General features: G+C 61.9%; 1 protein-coding gene across 1 annotated transcript; it reads right to left on the bottom strand.

Annotated features, from left to right (window-relative positions):
* Positions 1 to 229: 229 nt before the first annotated feature.
* LOC149430749 (protein lifeguard 1-like) lies at positions 230 to 16880 on the bottom strand (the record flags this gene model as incomplete). The annotated part of the gene is given in 6 exon segments (XM_089666021.1): positions 230 to 2393; positions 4371 to 4514; positions 9046 to 9174; positions 15300 to 15500; positions 16757 to 16803; positions 16806 to 16880. Coding segments are annotated over 6 exon segments (746 nt in total), but the record flags the coding sequence as incomplete, so codon positions are not given.
* Between the last annotated feature and the right edge of the window lie 287 nt (positions 16881 to 17167).

Below are 17167 nucleotides of genomic sequence, written 5' to 3'. Positions count from 1 at the left end.
CCACGTCCCATCTCCTGTGTCCCACCCCTGTCCACGTCCCATCTCCTGTGTCCCACCCCTGTCCATGCCGTAACTCCTGTGTCCCACCCCTGTCCATGCCATAACTCCTGTGTCCCACCCCTGTCAAAGTCCTGCCCTTGTTCTTCCACCATGTTCTGTGTCCCACTCCTGTCCACATCCACTCATGTCCACTGGGTATTTGCCCTCCCCCCCAGGAATTACACAGAACTCACAAACAGGAATAGATTTTATTCAAAGTCATCATAACCATCATGCAGTGAGCAGTAGAGCCACAATGGGCAGCAGAAATCCATCTCATTAAGTCTGGAGGCGCTGGAACCAGAAGTCAAATCCCAGCACCCTGCCAGTCCATTGGATAATATCCGCCGCTCCCTGGGATGCAGGAGCCGTGGCCCTTCCCAGGCTGGTTTTCAATGGCTGGTTCCCAGCTGGGAGTGCCCAGGCCGTATCCAGCATCCTGCAATGTCCACCATATCCAGAGCACAGCCATGTATACCATGAGACACTGTACATGGGGGTCCAAAGGGGCAGTCCTGGGACTTTTCCATGCAATAAAGATGTAACATATAGAAGTGGAGGAGGTGCCCCTACTGCTGAATATATGGGCGTCCCCCAAAATAAGGTCAGAAAGCAATGCTCCGCCCATTCCTACACAAACGTGGCATTCACATTACGGGAAAAATGAACCTACTACAGGTACACAGAGCAATATATACAGGAACCTAGGAGAGGTACTACAATGGTGGTATACAGATCAATATATACAAAACTCCAAAAAGAAAAAAAAACTGAAAGGGGAATGTGATCGTCCAATCAGGACCCGAGGATGTCCAGGGGCCGAAATGTCACCTGTGAAGGATATCCAGTAAAGTGCAGCTAGTGACTGAAGACCGTAAAGGGGGGATGGGGAGAATACAGGAACTGCATTATGGGTAATCTTCGAGGACTGACAGGTCACAGTCCGTGGTGGCATTATGGGTAATATTCGGGAACTGACAGGTCATGGTCTGTGGTGGTATTATGGGTAATATTCGGGGACTGACAGGTCACGGTCCGTGGTGGCATTATGGGTAATATTTGGGGACTGACAGGTCACGGTCCGTGGTGGCATTATGGGTAATATTCGGGGACTGACAGGTCACGGTCCGTGGTGGCATTATGGATAACATTCGGGGACTGGCGTGTCACGGACCGTGGTGGCATTATGGGTAATATTTGGGGACTGACAGGTCACGGTCCGTGGTGGTATAATGGGTAATATTTGGGGACTGACAGGTCATGGTCCGTGGTGGTATTATGGATAATATTCGGGGACTGACAGGTCACTGTCCGTGGTGGTATTATGGGTAATATTCGGGGACTGGCGTGTCACGGTCTGTGGTGGTATTATGGGTAATATTCGGGGACTGGCGTGTCACGGTCCGTGATGGTATCATGGATAATATTCGGGGACTGGCGTGTCACGGTCCGAGGTGGTATTATGGGTTATATACGGGGACTGGCGTGTCACGGACCGTGGTGGCATTATGGGTAATATTTGGGGACTGACAGGTCACGGTCCGTGGTGGCATTATAGGTAATTTTTCGGGGACAGGTCAGGGTCCGAGGTGGCATTATGGGTAATATTCGGGGACTGGCGTGTCGCAGTCCGAGGTGGTATTATGGGTAATATTCGAGGACTGGCGTGTCACGGTCTGTGGTGGCATTATGGGTAATATTCGGGGACTGGCGTGTCACGGTCTGTGGTGGCATTATGGGTAATATTCGGGGACTGGCGTGTCATGGACCATGGTGGCATTATGGGTAATATTCGGGGACTGGCGTGTCACGGTCCGAGGTGGTATTATGGGTTATATACGGGGACTGGCGTGTCACGGTTCGAGGTGGCATTATGGGTAATATTCGGGGACTGGCGTGTCACGGTTCGAGGTGGCATTATGGGTAATATTCGGGGATCACGGTCCATAGTGGTATATGTACAGTATACAGGCAATGATTTGTTGCAATCCAAGCTGGTGTTTCGGGGTCAGCCGTGGTTCTACATTTTGTGGACGGATGTCCACATTGGGTCAGGCTGCAGGAAAAGCTGCCAACAGCGAAGAAGCAGTAACATTCACACACAAAGCGAGGAAGCATCGAATATACATTTCCTGGTAATAGGGGGACTTGGGGTGCCGGACTGAGGGGCCCAATACTGGAGGTGAAGACGGAGAAGTCCCAACTCACTCCTTGGCTTTGCCGATTATGGCCAGGATGTACAGGAAGATGTTGATGATATCTGTGTAGAGATTGAGGGCAGCAAAGACGTATTCCTCAGGACTCAGCGCCAACTGCTTGTTACCCAGAATCATCTGCGTGTCCACGGCCAGGAACTACAGGGGAGAGAGCAACACATTCATCCAGAGAACTGCCATTTTCAATGTAGAACCATCAAACCTCCCGCCAGACAGAACCCAGAACATCCCTCTCCGAAGTCACTACACCTACCATCCATGAACTGAAAGGTAAGGAGGGCAGGACGACACATGGCATGGGCCGGAGGAGGAGCGGAGGGCAGGACGACACCACGGCGTGGGCCGGAGGAGGAGCGGAGGGCAGGACGACACCACAATGTGGGCCGGAGGAGGAGTGGAGGGCAGGACGACACCACAATGTGGGCCGGAGGAGGAGTGGAGGGCAGGACGACACCACAATGTGGGCCGGAGGAGGAGCGAAGGGCAGGACGACACACCCTGGCGCGAGCCGGAGGAGGAGCGGAGGGCAGGACGACACCACGGCGGGGGCCAGAGGAGGAACGGAGGGCAGGACGACACCACGGCGGGGGCCAGAGGCGGAACGGAGGGCAGGACGACACCACGGCGTGGGACGGAGGAGGAGCTGAGGGCAGGACAACACCATGGCGGGGCTGGAGGTGGTTTGGAGGGTAGGAGGACACAATGGTGTGGACCAGAGGTGGTTTGGAGGGTAGGAGGACACAATGGTGTGGGCCAGAGGTGGTTTGGAGGGTAGGAGGACACAATGGTGTGGCTCATTTTGCCACCTGTAGAAGGTGTGAGAAGTGGAAGGTGGTGGGGCTCCATTCACTCTCACCCATGAAGACAATAGGATTACACCCGTCGCCTGTCTAGTTTGTAGGGAATTTGGAAGAGGCAGATGACATCACCAGTACTCTGCTAGTGGGAGGCGCTAGGGCAGATCTATTTTCCCCTCCCATAGTGGTCTGTGTCTTCCCAGGACCCCCGTATGCTGGGCTACGACTTCCCGGCAACGGCTTATTCCTAGATCTGGTCCAGCACCCGAGGAGTTACACGGGTAAGACACGTCAGAGAAGATTAGACTTAATCCCGGGAATTGAGGCTTCTTATAGTTCTCCGTGTGACCTTCACGTGTCATTCCAATCCCACGCCAGTACGCCGCCCTCCATGGTAATGCCGCTTTTGTCTCTCCATGCACCGAACGGTGTCCACCTCGAAGTGGTACAATAGCAACTGAACTGCGGCGTGAAGTGATGTCATATTTTAGTAGTGAAAACTTGCGGTCTTTTACCGCCACGTCCTCATCTATGACTCATCTGTTGTCAGGGGGATTCCTCGCTGATGGCAGAATGTAAACAAAGGATCTGGTGCAGGAGGGCTGGGGGTGGCGGCGGGCACGGAAGGGCCGGGGCGGCGGCTCGCAGGGGAGGGCACGGGAGGGCCGGGGCGGCGGCACGCAGGGGAGGGCACGGGAGGGCCGGGGCGGCGGCACGCAGGGGAGGGCACGGGAGGGCCGGGGCGGCGGCACGCAGGGGAGGGCACGGGAGGGCCGGGGCGGCGGCACGCAGGGGAGGGCACGGGAGGGCCGGGGCGGCGGCACGCAGGGGAGGGCACGGGAGGGCCGGGGCGGCGGCACGCAGGGGAGGGCACGGGAGGGCGGCACTGGACTACTACTCAGCTGAGGACAGGCTCTAAGTATCTACAAGGCCAAGTGCCGTGGAACTCTGGTCTCCTACAATCTACTTTTCCTCCATTTCCATGCTAGCAGGAGGACAGGCTGAGGCTCGCAGTACCGGAGAGGCTGACATGACACCTCCACAGTACACTAGGTGGAGAATTACTAAAACTGGGGCACTCAGAATCTGGGGCAGCTGTACATGGCAACCAATCAGCTTCTTCAATGAAGCTTTGACAACAAACCCTGGTTTCTATGCAGAGCTGCTCCAGATGTTGAACTCTCCAGTTTTAGTAAATCTCCTCTGATGGGTAGAAGCTGATGGACCTCTGATGGTCAGTTGGGTGTGTCGCCCATACGGCTCAGATTTCGGTCTCCATAGTCCAGGTCTGGGAGGAGAACAGCACCGTAGAACTTACACATGTGAAGAGCAGAGCGCCCAGCGCAGCGTACACTATCTGCAGGATCTTGTTACGGATGAAGATGCAAAGGATGGAGAAGATGATTAGGACCACCAGGCTGACCATTAGGACACCCATACAGGATGTGAAGTCATACTTTGTCTGCATGTGGAGAGAAGAGACAGCGAAGTTACAGATGGATCTAAAGAATGAACAAAAAAACCACAAGTGGGAGGACGACCGCCACACCAGGGACACAGGGGGGCTGAATATTGGTATACTTTGTCCCCCTGTGGCGAAGGACACTCGAGGGTGGAATTTGGGCGTACCTCTGACCTTCAATCCGCTCCTCCCCTCCCCCCCCCCACCTTTCCCCAGGGCTAAAGACACACCAGGGGCTGAAGAAAATCTGATCGGAATATTATGTAAGCCTCGTACCCGATCCTCTAACCCTGCTAGGGCCAAGAGCAGAGTGGAAGCCTGGGTAGACTAGGTCTAGATATTGGGTGCACCCTGTACCCCAGATCCTCTACCCCTTTCCCCTCCCCCCACCACAGTTATCAGCTTCAAGCTCCTGTGTCATTAATACATTGTATGTCCTTCAACCTCACAAGTTATTTCTAAGAGCCCATTCCTACCAGGAACGGCCCATTTCTGCATTGGTGGTGCATCTGTTTCTAAGATTGCATTTCATTTGAGATTTCTTCAGTCTTCTTTGGGCTTTTATGTGCACTGCAGTAGTGTGAAGTATAGGGTGTCCTGCCCACAGGGTCACCTTACCTTAGGGTGACCTGCCCATAGGATAGGATGTCCTGCCCACAGGGTCACCTTACCTTAGGGTGACCTGCCCATAGGATAGGATGTCCTGCCCACAGGGTCACCTTACCTTAGGATGTCCTGTCCACAGGGTCACCTTACCTTAGTGTGTCCTGCCATAGGATAGGATGTCCTGCCCACAGGATCACCTTACCTTAGCGTGTCCTGCCATAGGATAGGGTGACCTGCCCATAGGATAGGATGTCCTGCCCACAGGGTCACCTTACCTTAGGATGTCCTGTCCACGGGGTCACCTTACCTTAGTGTGTCCTGCCATAGGATAGGGTGTCCTGCCCACAGGATCACCTTACCTTAGCGTGTCCTGCCACAGGATAGGGTGACCTGCCCATAGGATGTCCTGCCCACAGGGTCACCTTACCTTAGGGTTCGGAATGTGGCACAGGATCTATTACATGGGCCATGCCACCAGAAAAGTGTCAGAAGTGTCTCAACCTAATTGCCCTGAATTGGAAGCCTTCTTACCTTCCTGGTCATCTGCTGCACTTTGCATACATGTGCAGCTCCGTGTACATTACCATATGCTGGGATATAGTAATTTCCACACATGCGCTATGTCATCCTGGGTCAGCCAATCAAGATGGCAGAAAATCCCGAGCCAGGTAGAAGCCTGCACTGCTGATGGAACTTGTGGCTGTTGCATGGCTGGATCAGAGGAGAGTACAGTTCTGGGCTTACAGGCAATCTTCCTGATTATTTTGGACAGAGTACACAAGGGTCAGAACCTCTGGCAGGGTTTTATTTCTTTGCTCCTGCTGGGGAGAGTCGCCTTCTCCATTTGTCTCGCTGATTATTGTCACCAAGACTGAAAGTGATGGAAAAATCCAACATTATAAAGTTGTCACCAGAAAAGAGGGGCAATTGGAATCCAATGGGGACACTTGCTCTGCTGACCAAAGCTGGCCATACACGAAGATCTTCATTCAGATGATCACAGAAACTGCATCCAGACATTCTACATGAATGGAACCCTCACATACTAAACACCCAAATCAAAGTTCAAACATTTCCATTCATCTTTTCTTACCGTGAGGAAAACCGTATCTATAAGCAGGTACACAAGTTCTGAATTAGAGGGTCCCGCCATTTGCTCCCCAGCACAGTGTCTGGCCAGGGTGGCATCCGTTGTGATCTCCATCTAGTTCTACGGGAGAAAAGCCTTCCCCGCCACCAGCACCACATCCACCATGTGAGGGAGGGCTTGGCCTCCACCAACAGGTGCATGGGGCGATCAAGAGAAGATGACCATTTGTCCCACAGAACAACTACGTCAGAACACTCTTCTTAACAATCTGGAGTAAATATGAGCATACAGCACCACCTCAAATGAGGCCACCATCAAAACCAGAACTCTCATGCAAAATGCAGACTCCATCTGTTGATGTAGAGCCAAGGCAGATTTCTGGAGGATGAATATCCAACCAAAGGCTGTTCATGGATTGTCAGCAGCGCATTGGCAGAACATTCTCACTATAAAATCATTCCACAATGTGAACACCCTGAGAATGAAGAAAGGCAAGGATTGGGGCCAGCACCTTTGTAAACACTCCAGAGGCCATAAACAGGTCAAAAGGCAGCACTACAAATGGAAGACGTTTCTTGTCCAAGGCAAGCTGTTGAAATCGTTCATGCAGAGGACCAATAGGGACAAAAGCATCTCCGATGTCCATTGGAGAAAGAAAATCCCCCAGGGGAAGAGAGGCAACTGACCTGGTAGATTCCAGATGAATCCACCTGATGTGGAGTTTTCAGACACATTTGTTGAGGAGCTTGAATTCTAAAATAGGATGCACATCTCTGGTTTTAGAGCCATGAACAGAACAAAATCCCTGAAATCATTCAACTGGGATGGGTACCTCAACCCCCAAAGAAAAGAAGCTGTTGGACGGCAATCTGAAGAGCCCATTCTCATTCTCAAGAAGGAAGGTTCAAAGTCGTAAATCTGGGAGGGGAAGGAGAAACTCCAGTTTGTAGCCTTAGGTAGCGACAGACTGAACCCAAAGGTCTGGAATGTTCCAAATCCAGATAATTAAAAGGAGGCCAACCTTCCACTCAAAGAAAGTCCAAGGTTTGCATCGTATCTGCTTTCCTGGTGTAAATCTGGAGGACTAGGCCCATGGGGACAAAAAGAACCCTTCCTCCGAGTAGAGGTTGAAGACTTTATGTGAAAGTATGATCTCTCCCCCCTCAGTGATCTCTGATGAAAGATTTCTCACCAGACTTCCTCTCAAAGGGAATTCATTCCAGCCGCTTTCTGCACACCGGTTCTGCTTACCAGAATTTTAGCCACAGGAGTCTGCACATCTGGATGGATAGGAGGCCCGCCCTAGACATCCCAGGAACTGGGGAGAGGTCATGTGTCCGCAGATATGCGATCCATGAACCCTTCCCTGTGAGTAGCACACGAGGTCTCCTGCACCATGCTGCAACAGGGAATTATTCATTTGATGCAGCTGAGTGTAAAGATGGCCATCATGACACCTTGTACATGCGCAGTCCATTTGTACCACTCAGGGCCCCAAGAAGGGCACTAGAACCACCCAGGTCTGTCCATGGCAGGGCCCAAGAGGTGGGAAAAATCTCGGCCTCCTCAATTGTTATGCCAGAAACAGAGACCGGGAGGGAGGCCAGGTGGCAAGTGGACCTCCAATCAGGACCATAGGGAAGACCCCACTTTGTGAGGGTAGGGAGGCACCAGGGGCCCTACTCATAATACAGCCAACATCCAACCCAGGAAGAAGAGAGGATTAACCCTTACACCCCTGAATTTACTCACTTCAGAAATCAGCCTTTAGGATCCAGTGCCAAATGACATTACAGACCAGTCCAGAGTGCGCTCCCTGAAGCTTTAGCTACCGGACACCGATCTCAAAGATTTGGTCACACCAATTTGGATTGCCTGTGTCCTGGACCGCTACAGCACCCCGCTCCCTGCATCAAACCCAATGCAGGAACCAGCACCCAAACACACTTTACAGACTGGCCCCATATCTTCTCTGGTGGGTCTGGGTACAGGTCACCAAACCAAGCCGATGTGGCCACAACACAGTGGGGAAATATGCTCCATCTTACCAATCCTTAGATGCCTGCCTAGAACTGAGGATTGCTGGGAGAGGGAGGGGTTATATGGGGTCCTCCCACCTGAAGATGCCTGCCTAGAACTGAGGATTGCTGGGAGAGGGAGGGGTTATATGGGGTCCTCTCACCTGAAGATGCCTGACTAGAACTGAGGATTGCTGGGAGTGGGAGGGGTTATTTGGGGACCCTCACACCTGAAGGTGCCTGCCTAGGACTGAGGATTGCTGGGAGTGGGAGGGGTTATTTGGGGACCCTCCCACCTGAAGGTGCCTGCCTAGGACTGAGGATTGCTGGGAGTGGGAGGGGTTATTTGGGGACCCTCCCACCTGAAGGTGCCTGCCTAGGACTGAGGATTGCTGGGAGTGGGAGGGGTTATTTGGGGACCCTCCCACTTGAAGGTGCCTGCCTATAACCGGTTGTCAGAGTCTGCACATGCTCTGTATGAACACAGAGGGATTTTGCGGTGAGGACGAACATTTTGTTTCTACATCAAAGTCCATCAAATGTTGCATCACTGAACCCGATATCTCACCCGCCACCCTCTCCTGAACCAATAAACTCACTAACTGCAAGAAAGTAGTGGGATGTCCCCCGTGGGCTCTGTGAGCTCAGACAGTGTCATATTGCACAAGGATCTAATGAGAAGCCTGGTGTCAGCAGCTGTACAGCCAATAGTAGGTGGACCCGACCACATGGTGCCCAGAGGTTACCAGTGAAGGGCATTGCCAACGCAACATCATAGAAATCCATATTACCACCCCCCCCCCCCCACCCCACCTACCTGCATGGAGAAGAGGACAACAGTGAAGCAGACTGCGGCGGTGATCCCGATCGCCATTATTACCGCTTCGGTGTCATAAAAGCTGGCGATCATTCCAACCATGTATGACAAGCTGAGGGTCAGGATGGACTAAAGAGACAGAAGAGACATCTAAGAAGGCGTTCTTCACCCGAGCCATGGAGCACACCAGACACTCGGAAGGGAGGGAGGGAGGACACGCGGGAGGGAGGGAGGGCGGGAGGACACGCGGGAGGGAGGGCGAGAGGGAGGACACGCGGAGGGAGGGCGAGAGGGAGGACACGCGGGAGGGAGGGCGAGAGGGAGGACACGCGGGAGGGAGGGCGAGAGGGAGGACACGCGGGAGGGAGGGCGAGAGGGAGGACACGCGGGAGGGAGGGCGAGAGGGAGGACACGCGGGAGGGAGGGCGAGAGGGAGGACACGCGGGAGGGAGGGCGAGAGGGAGGACACGCGGGAGGGAGGGCGGGAGGAAGGGCGGGCGGACACGCGAGAGGGAGGGAGGGAGGGAGGAAGGGCGGGCGGACACGCGAGAGGGAGGGAGGGAGGGAGGAAGGGCGGGCGGACACGCGAGAGGGAGGGAGGGAGGGAGGAAGGGCGGGCGGACACGCGAGAGGGAGGGAGGGAGGGAGGAAGGGCGGGCGGACACGCGAGAGGGAGGGAGGGAGGGAGGAAGGGCGGGCGGACACGCGAGAGGGAGGGAGGGAGGGAGGAAGGGCGGGCGGACACGCGAGAGGGAGGGAGGGAGGAAGGGCGGGCGGACACGCGAGAGGGAGGGAGGGAGGAAGGGCGGGCGGACACGCGAGAGGGAGGGAGGGAGGAAGGGCGGGCGGACACGCGAGAGGGAGGGAGGGAGGAAGGGCGGGCGGACACGCGAGAGGGAGGGAGGGAGGAAGGGCGGGCGGACACGCGAGAGGGAGGGAGGACACGCGAGAGGGAGGGAGGACACGCGGGAGGGAGGACACGCGGGAGGGAGGACACGCGGGAGGGAGGACACGCGGGAGGGAGGACACGCGGGAGGGAGGACACGCGGGAGGGAGGACACGCGGGAGGGAGGACACGCGGGAGGGAGGACACGCGAGAGGGAGGACACGCGAGAGGGAGGACACGCGAGAGGGAGGACACGCGAGAGGGAGGACACGCGAGAGGGAGGACACGCGAGAGGGAGGACACGCGGGAGGGAGGACACGCGAGAGGGAGGACACGCGGGAGGGAGGACACGCGAGAGGAGGACACGCGAGAGGGAGGACACGCGAGAGGGAGGACACGCGGGAGGGAGGGCGAGAGGGAGGACACGCGGGAGGGAGGGCGAGAGGGAGGACACGCGGGAGGGAGGGCGAGAGGGAGGACACGCGGGAGGGAGGGCGAGAGGGAGGACACGCGAGAGGGAGGGAGGGAGGAAGGGCGGGCGGACACGCGAGAGGGAGGGAGGGAGGAAGGGCGGGCGGACACGCGAGAGGGAGGGAGGGAGGAAGGGCGGGCGGACACGCGAGAGGGAGGGAGGGAGGAAGGGCGGGCGGACACGCGAGAGGGAGGGAGGGAGGAAGGGCGGGCGGACACGCGAGAGGGAGGGAAGGAGGAAGGGCGGGCGGACACGCGAGAGGGAGGGAGGACACGCGGGAGGGAGGACACGCGGGAGGGAGGACACGCGAGAGGGAGGACACGCGAGAGGGAGGACACGCGAGAGGGAGGACACGCGAGAGGGAGGACACGCGAGAGGGAGGACACGCGAGAGGGAGGACACGCGAGAGGGAGGACACGCGGGAGGGAGGACACGCGGGAGGGAGGACACGCGGGAGGGAGGACACGCGAGAGGGAGGACACGCGGGAGGGAGGACACGCGGGAGGGAGGACACGCGGGAGGGAGGACACGCGAGAGGGAGGAAGGGCGGGCGGACACGCGAGAGGGAGGTAGAGAGGGAGGGAAGGAGGACACGCGGGAGGGAGGACACGCGGGAGGGAGGACACGCGGGAGGGAGGACACGCGAGAGGGAGGACACGCGAGAGGGAGGACACGCGAGAGGGAGGACACGCGAGAGGGAGGACACGCGAGAGGGAGGACACGCGGGAGGGAGGACACGCGAGAGGGAGGACACGCGGGAGGGAGGACACGCGGGAGGGAGGACACGCGGGAGGGAGGACACGCGAGAGGGAGGACACGCGAGAGGGAGGACACGCGGGAGGGAGGACACGCGGGAGGGAGGACACGCGGGAGGGAGGACACGCGGGAGGGAGGACACGCGGGAGGGAGGACACGCGGGAGGGAGGACACGCGGGAGGGAGGACACGCGGGAGGGAGGACACGCGGGAGGGAGGACACGCGAGAGGGAGGACACGCGGGAGGGAGGACACGCGGGAGGGAGGACACGCGGGAGGGAGGACACGCGAGAGGGAGGACACGCGGGAGGGAGGGCGAGAGGGAGGACACGCGGGAGGGAGGGCGAGAGGGAGGACACGCGGGAGGGAGGACACGCGGGAGGGAGGACACGCGGGAGGGAGGACACGCGGGAGGGAGGACACGCGGGAGGGAGGACACGCGGGAGGGAGGACACGCGGGAGGGAGGACACGCGGGAGGGAGGACACGCGGGAGGGAGGACACGCGGGAGGGAGGACACGCGGGAGGGAGGACACGCGGGAGGGAGGACACGCGAGAGGGAGGACACGCGAGAGGGAGGACACGCGAGAGGGAGGACACGCGAGAGGGAGGACACGCGGGAGGGAGGGCGAGAGGACGGACACGCGGGAGGGAGGGCGAGAGGACGGACACGCGGGAGGGAGGGCGAGAGGACGGACACGCGGGAGGGGAGGGCGAGAGGACGGACACGCGGGAGGGGAGGGCGAGAGGACGGACACGCGGGAGGGGAGGGAGGGAGGGGAGGGAGGGGAGGGCGGGAGGAGAGGGAGGGGAGGGCGGGAGGAGAGGGAGGGGAGGGCGGGAGGGGAGGGCGGGAGGAGAGGGAGGGAGGGCGGGCGCGAGAGAGGGAGGGAGGGCGGGCGCGAGGGAGGAGGGGGGGAGGGCGGGCGCGAGGGAGGGAGGGGGGGAGGGCGGGCGCGAGGGAGGGAGGGGGGGAGGGCGGGCGCGAGGGAGGGAGGGGGGGAGGGCGGGCGCGAGGAGGGAGGGGGGGAGGGCGGGCGCGAGGGAGGGAGGGGGGGAGGGCGGGCGCGAGGGAGGGAGGGGGGGAGGGCGGGCGCGAGGGAGGGAGGGGGGGAGGGCGGGCGCGAGGGAGGGAGGGGGGGAGGGCGGGCGCGAGGGAGGGAGGGGGGGAGGGGGCGGGCGAGAGGGAGGGAGGGGGGGAGGGCGGGCGAGAGGGAGGGAGGGGGGGAGGGCGGGCGAGAGGGAGGGAGGGGGGGAGGGCGGGCGAGAGGGAGGGAGGGGGGCGGGCGGGCGAGAGGGAGGGAGGGGGGCGGGCGCGCGAGAGGGAGGGAGGGGGGGCGGGCGCGCGAGAGGGAGGGAGGGGGGGCGGGCGCGCGAGAGGGAGGGAGGGGGGGCGGGCGCGCGAGAGGGAGGGAGGGGGGGCGGGGAGTGGAGGGAGGGGGGCGGGCGCGAGAGGGAGGGAGGGGGGGCGGGCGAGAGGGAGGGAGGGGGGGCGGGCGCGCGAGAGGGAGGGAGGGAGGGGGGGCGGGCGCGCGAGAGGGAGGGAGGGAGGGGGGGCGGGCGCGCGAGAGGGAGGGAGGGAGGGGGGCGGGCGCGCGAGAGGGAGGGAGGGAGGGGGGGCGGGCGCGCGAGAGGGAGGGAGGGAGGGGGGGCGGGCGCGCGAGAGGGAGGGAGGGAGGGGGGGCGGGCGCGCGAGAGGGAGGGAGGGGGGGCGGGCGCGCGAGAGGGAGGGAGGGAGGGGGGCGGGCGCGCGAGAGGGAGGGAGGGAGGGGGGCGGGCGCGCGAGAGGGAGGGAGGGAGGGGGGCGGGCGCGCGAGAGGGAGGGAGGGGGGGCGGACGCGCGAGAGGGAGGGAGGGGGGGCGGACGCGCGAGAGGGAGGGAGGGGGGGCGGACGCGCGAGAGGGAGGGAGGGGGGGCGGACGCGCGAGAGGGAGGGAGGGGGGCGGACGCGCGAGAGGGAGGGAGGGGGGGCGGACGCGCGAGAGGGAGGGAGGGGGGGCGGACGCGCGAGAGGGAGGGAGGGGGGGCGGACGCGCGAGAGGGAGGGAGGGGGGCGGACGCGCGAGAGGGAGGGAGGGGGGGCGGACGCGCGAGAGGGAGGGAGGGGGGGCGGACGCGCGAGAGGGAGGGAGGGGGGGCGGACGCGCGAGAGGGAGGGAGGGGGGCGGACGCGCGAGAGGGAGGGAGGGGGGCGGACGCGCGAGAGGGAGGGAGGGGGGGCGGACGCGCGAGAGGGAGGGAGGGGGGGCGGACGCGCGAGAGGGAGGGAGGGGGGGCGGACGCGCGAGAGGGAGGGAGGGGGGGCGGACGCGCGAGAGGGAGGGAGGGGGGGCGGACGCGCGAGAGGGAGGGAGGGGGGGCGGACGCGCGAGAGGGAGGGGAGGGGGGGCGGACGCGCGAGAGGGAGGGAGGGGGGGCGGACGCGCGAGAGGGAGGGAGGGGGGGCGGACGCGCGAGAGGGAGGGAGGGGGGGCGGACGCGCGAGAGAGAGGGAGGGCGGGCGGACGCGCGAGAGGGAGGGCGGGCGGACGCGCGAGAGGGAGGGCGGGCGGACGCGCGAGAGGGAGGGCGGGCGGACGCGCGAGAGGGAGGGCGGGCGGACGCGCGAGAGGGAGGGGAGGGCGGGCGGGCAGACACGCGGGAGGGCGGGCGGGCGGGCAGACACGCGGGAGGGAGGGCGGCAGGCAGACACGCGGGAGGGAGGGCGGGCGGGCAGGCAGACACGCGGGAGGGCGGGCGGGCGGGCAGGCAGACACGCGGGAGGGAGGGCGGGCGGGCAGGCAGACACGCGGGAGGGAGGGCGGGCGGGCAGGCAGACACGCGGGAGGGAGGGCGGGCGGGCAGGCAGACACGCGGGAGGGAGGGCGGGCGGGCAGGCAGACACGCGGGAGGGAGGGCGGGCGGGCAGGCAGACACGCGGGAGGGAGGGCGGGCGGGCAGGCAGACACGCGGGAGGGAGGGCGGGCGGGCAGGCAGACACGCGGGAGGGAGGGCGGGCGGGCAGGCAGACACGCGGGAGGGAGGGCGGGCGGGCAGGCAGACACGCGGGAGGGAGGGCGGGCGGGCAGGCAGACACGCGGGAGGGAGGGCGGGCGGGCAGGCAGACACGCGGGAGGGAGGGCGGGCGGGCAGGCAGACACGCGGGAGGGAGGGCGGGCGGGCAGGCAGACACGCGGGAGGGAGGGCGGGCGGGCAGGCAGACACGCGGGAGGGAGGGCGGGCGGGCAGGCAGACACGCGGGAGGGAGGGCGGGCGGGCAGGCAGACACGCGGGAGGGAGGGCGGGCGGGCAGGCAGACACGCGGGAGGGAGGGCGGGCGGGCAGGCAGACACGCGGGAGGGAGGGCGGGCGGGCAGGCAGACACGCGGGAGGGAGGGCGGGCGGGCAGGCAGACACGCGGGAGGGAGGGCGGGCGGGCAGGCAGACACGCGGGAGGGAGGGCGGGCGGGCAGGCAGACACGCGGGAGGGAGGGCGGGCGGGCAGGCAGACACGCGGGAGGGAGGGCGGGCGGGCAGGCAGACACGCGGGAGGGAGGGCGGGCGGGCAGGCAGACACGCGGGAGGGAGGGCGGGCGGGCAGGCAGACACCCGGGAGGGAGGGCGGGCGGGCAGGCAGACACCCGGGAGGGAGGGCGGGGCGGGCAGGCAGACACCCGGGAGGGAGGGCGGGCGGGCAGGCAGACACCCGGGAGGGAGGGCGGGCGGGCAGGCAGACACCCGGGAGGGAGGGCGGGCGGGCAGGCAGACACCCGGGAGGGAGGGCGGGCGGGCAGACACCCGGGAGGGAGGGCGGGCAGGCAGACACCCGGGAGGGAGGGCGGGCAGGCAGACACCCGGGAGGAGGGCGGGCAGGCAGGCGGGTGGACACGCGAGAGGGAGGGAGGGAGGAAGGGCAGGCAGGCGGACACGCGGGAGGGAGGGAGGGTGGGCGGTCAGGCAGGCGGACACGCGGGAGGGAGGGCGGCGGGCAGGCGGACACGCGGGAGGGAGGGCGGGCAGCCGGGCTGGTGGGCACGTGGGCAGGCGGGTGGGTACGCAAGAGGGAGGGCGGGCGGGTAGGCAGGCGGACACCCGGGAGGGAGGGCGGGCAGGCAGGCGGGTGGACACGCGAGAGGGAGGTATTGCAGGCAGGCGGACATACCAGCGCCACCAGATTCCATGGGTGTCGGCGGCGGAAGTCCCCGCAGCAGCTGAGAGTGATGAGGGAGCAGAAGAAGATGGCGTAGGACAGGTAATAGGTCCAGGTGTTCCTCTTCACATAAACCCGAACTTCCTCCACAAAGGTGAAGACCGCCACAAAGGCGAAGGTGACCAGAAGCTGAGCCGTGAGGACCAGGAAGACCTGCGAGATGAAAGACACGTGAGATCGAGAGATGGCACCACCAAACCAACCAATCAGATCTGCAGGATACAGAACAATGCTCCCATAGATGGCTTTGCCTCAATCAGTAAAGAAAATCGACTTCATTTCCATGGCCCTCGTGGACAGTCAGATATGAAGGGGGGCCACTATAATAATTGTGGGTCTCTGAGCTACAAAACGCTCTGGTGTGAACGCAGCCCAAAGACAGCCATACATTATACAATTTCTGTACAATCTCCTTTCGATTTCCCTTCAACCACGTAGTGCCAGGACCAGATTGGATACAAAATGACAGTGTTGTTGAGGTGTGACCTCGTTATTGTACAATGTATGGCCAGGTGACGGGGGCGGGGCAAACTGGAATATTATCGTTATTGCACCTAAAAATATTCTGTAGAACATTTCACCCGAAAATAACTTTGGCAACCATTCCATTAAATGTTATAACCCTTCCCTAGAATCAGAGCTCCGATCTGGGGTCCTTGCAGAGACCCCCAGAAGCAGCACCCTGATCTGGGGTCCCTACACAGAGACCCCCTAGAATCAGAGCCCCGATCTGGGGTCCCTACACAGAGACCCCCTAGAATCAGAGCCCCGATCTGGGGTCCCTACACAGAGACCCCCTAGAATCAGAGCCCCGATCTGGGGTCCCTACGCAGAGACCCCCTAGAATCAGAGCCCCGATCTGGGGTCCCTACGCAGAGACCCCCTAGAATCAGAGCCCCGATCCGGGGTCCCTGTGCAGAGATCCCCAGAAGCAGCGCCCCGATCTGGGGTCCCTACACAGAGACCCCCTAGAATCAGAGCCCCGATCTGGGGTCCCTACGCAGAGACCCCCTAGAATCAGAGCCCCGATCTGGGGTCCCTATACAGAGACCCCCTAGAAGCAGAGCCCCGATCCGGGGTCCCTGTGCAGAGATCCCCAGAAGCAGCGCCCCGATCTGGGGTCCCTGTGCAGAGACCCCCAGAAGCAGAGCCTCAATCTGGGGTCCCTCCATTGGGTACGATTGGTGTAGAGAGACGACTCGTTGCACAGTTGAGCCAATTAATGTGGCCGGTATCACACACACCGCCATCTCCCAGGATGAGGGTCTGCAGGACTGGCCAAAGCTAGACAGCTTACCGACATGCCACCATCACTAGCCAATCAATGGACACAATGGCCTACCCGCCCCCCAGGAATAGATGGAGTCATTCATCTTCCCCAACCGATCCACAGAACAGAGGAATCTCACCTTCCGGATGAACGCTCTCCGAATACTTTTATCATCCCAGTGGCTGTGGGGAAGTCCTGGTTGTCACAGTATGATGGGGGCCCCTCCTCGTGGTAGGTGGTACTGTGTATAGGGGAGCCAAAGTCTGCAAAACAAACAGTGAGTGAGGGAGACAGAGAAGGAAATGGTGGAGGACACACAAGGCGGGGTTATGGTGGAGGACCCCCATCACTGGACACACAAGGCGGGGTTATGGTGGAGGACCCCCATCACTGGACACACAAGGCGGGGTTATGGTGGAGGACCCCCATCACTGGACACACAAGGCGGGGTTATGGTGGAGGACCCCCATCACTGGACACACAAGGCGGGGTTATGGTGGAGGACCCCCATCACTGGACACACAAGGCGGGGTTATGGTGGAGGACCCCC

The sequence above is a fragment of the Staurois parvus genome, unplaced genomic scaffold (genome assembly GCF_062004578.1).
Source record: "Staurois parvus isolate SC_StPar_1 unplaced genomic scaffold, SC_StPar_1.0 ptg002471l, whole genome shotgun sequence".
Taxonomy (NCBI): Eukaryota; Metazoa; Chordata; class Amphibia; order Anura; family Ranidae; genus Staurois; species Staurois parvus.
The sequence above is the reverse complement of the archived record's forward strand: the minus strand, read 5'-3'. Positions and strand labels throughout refer to the sequence as shown.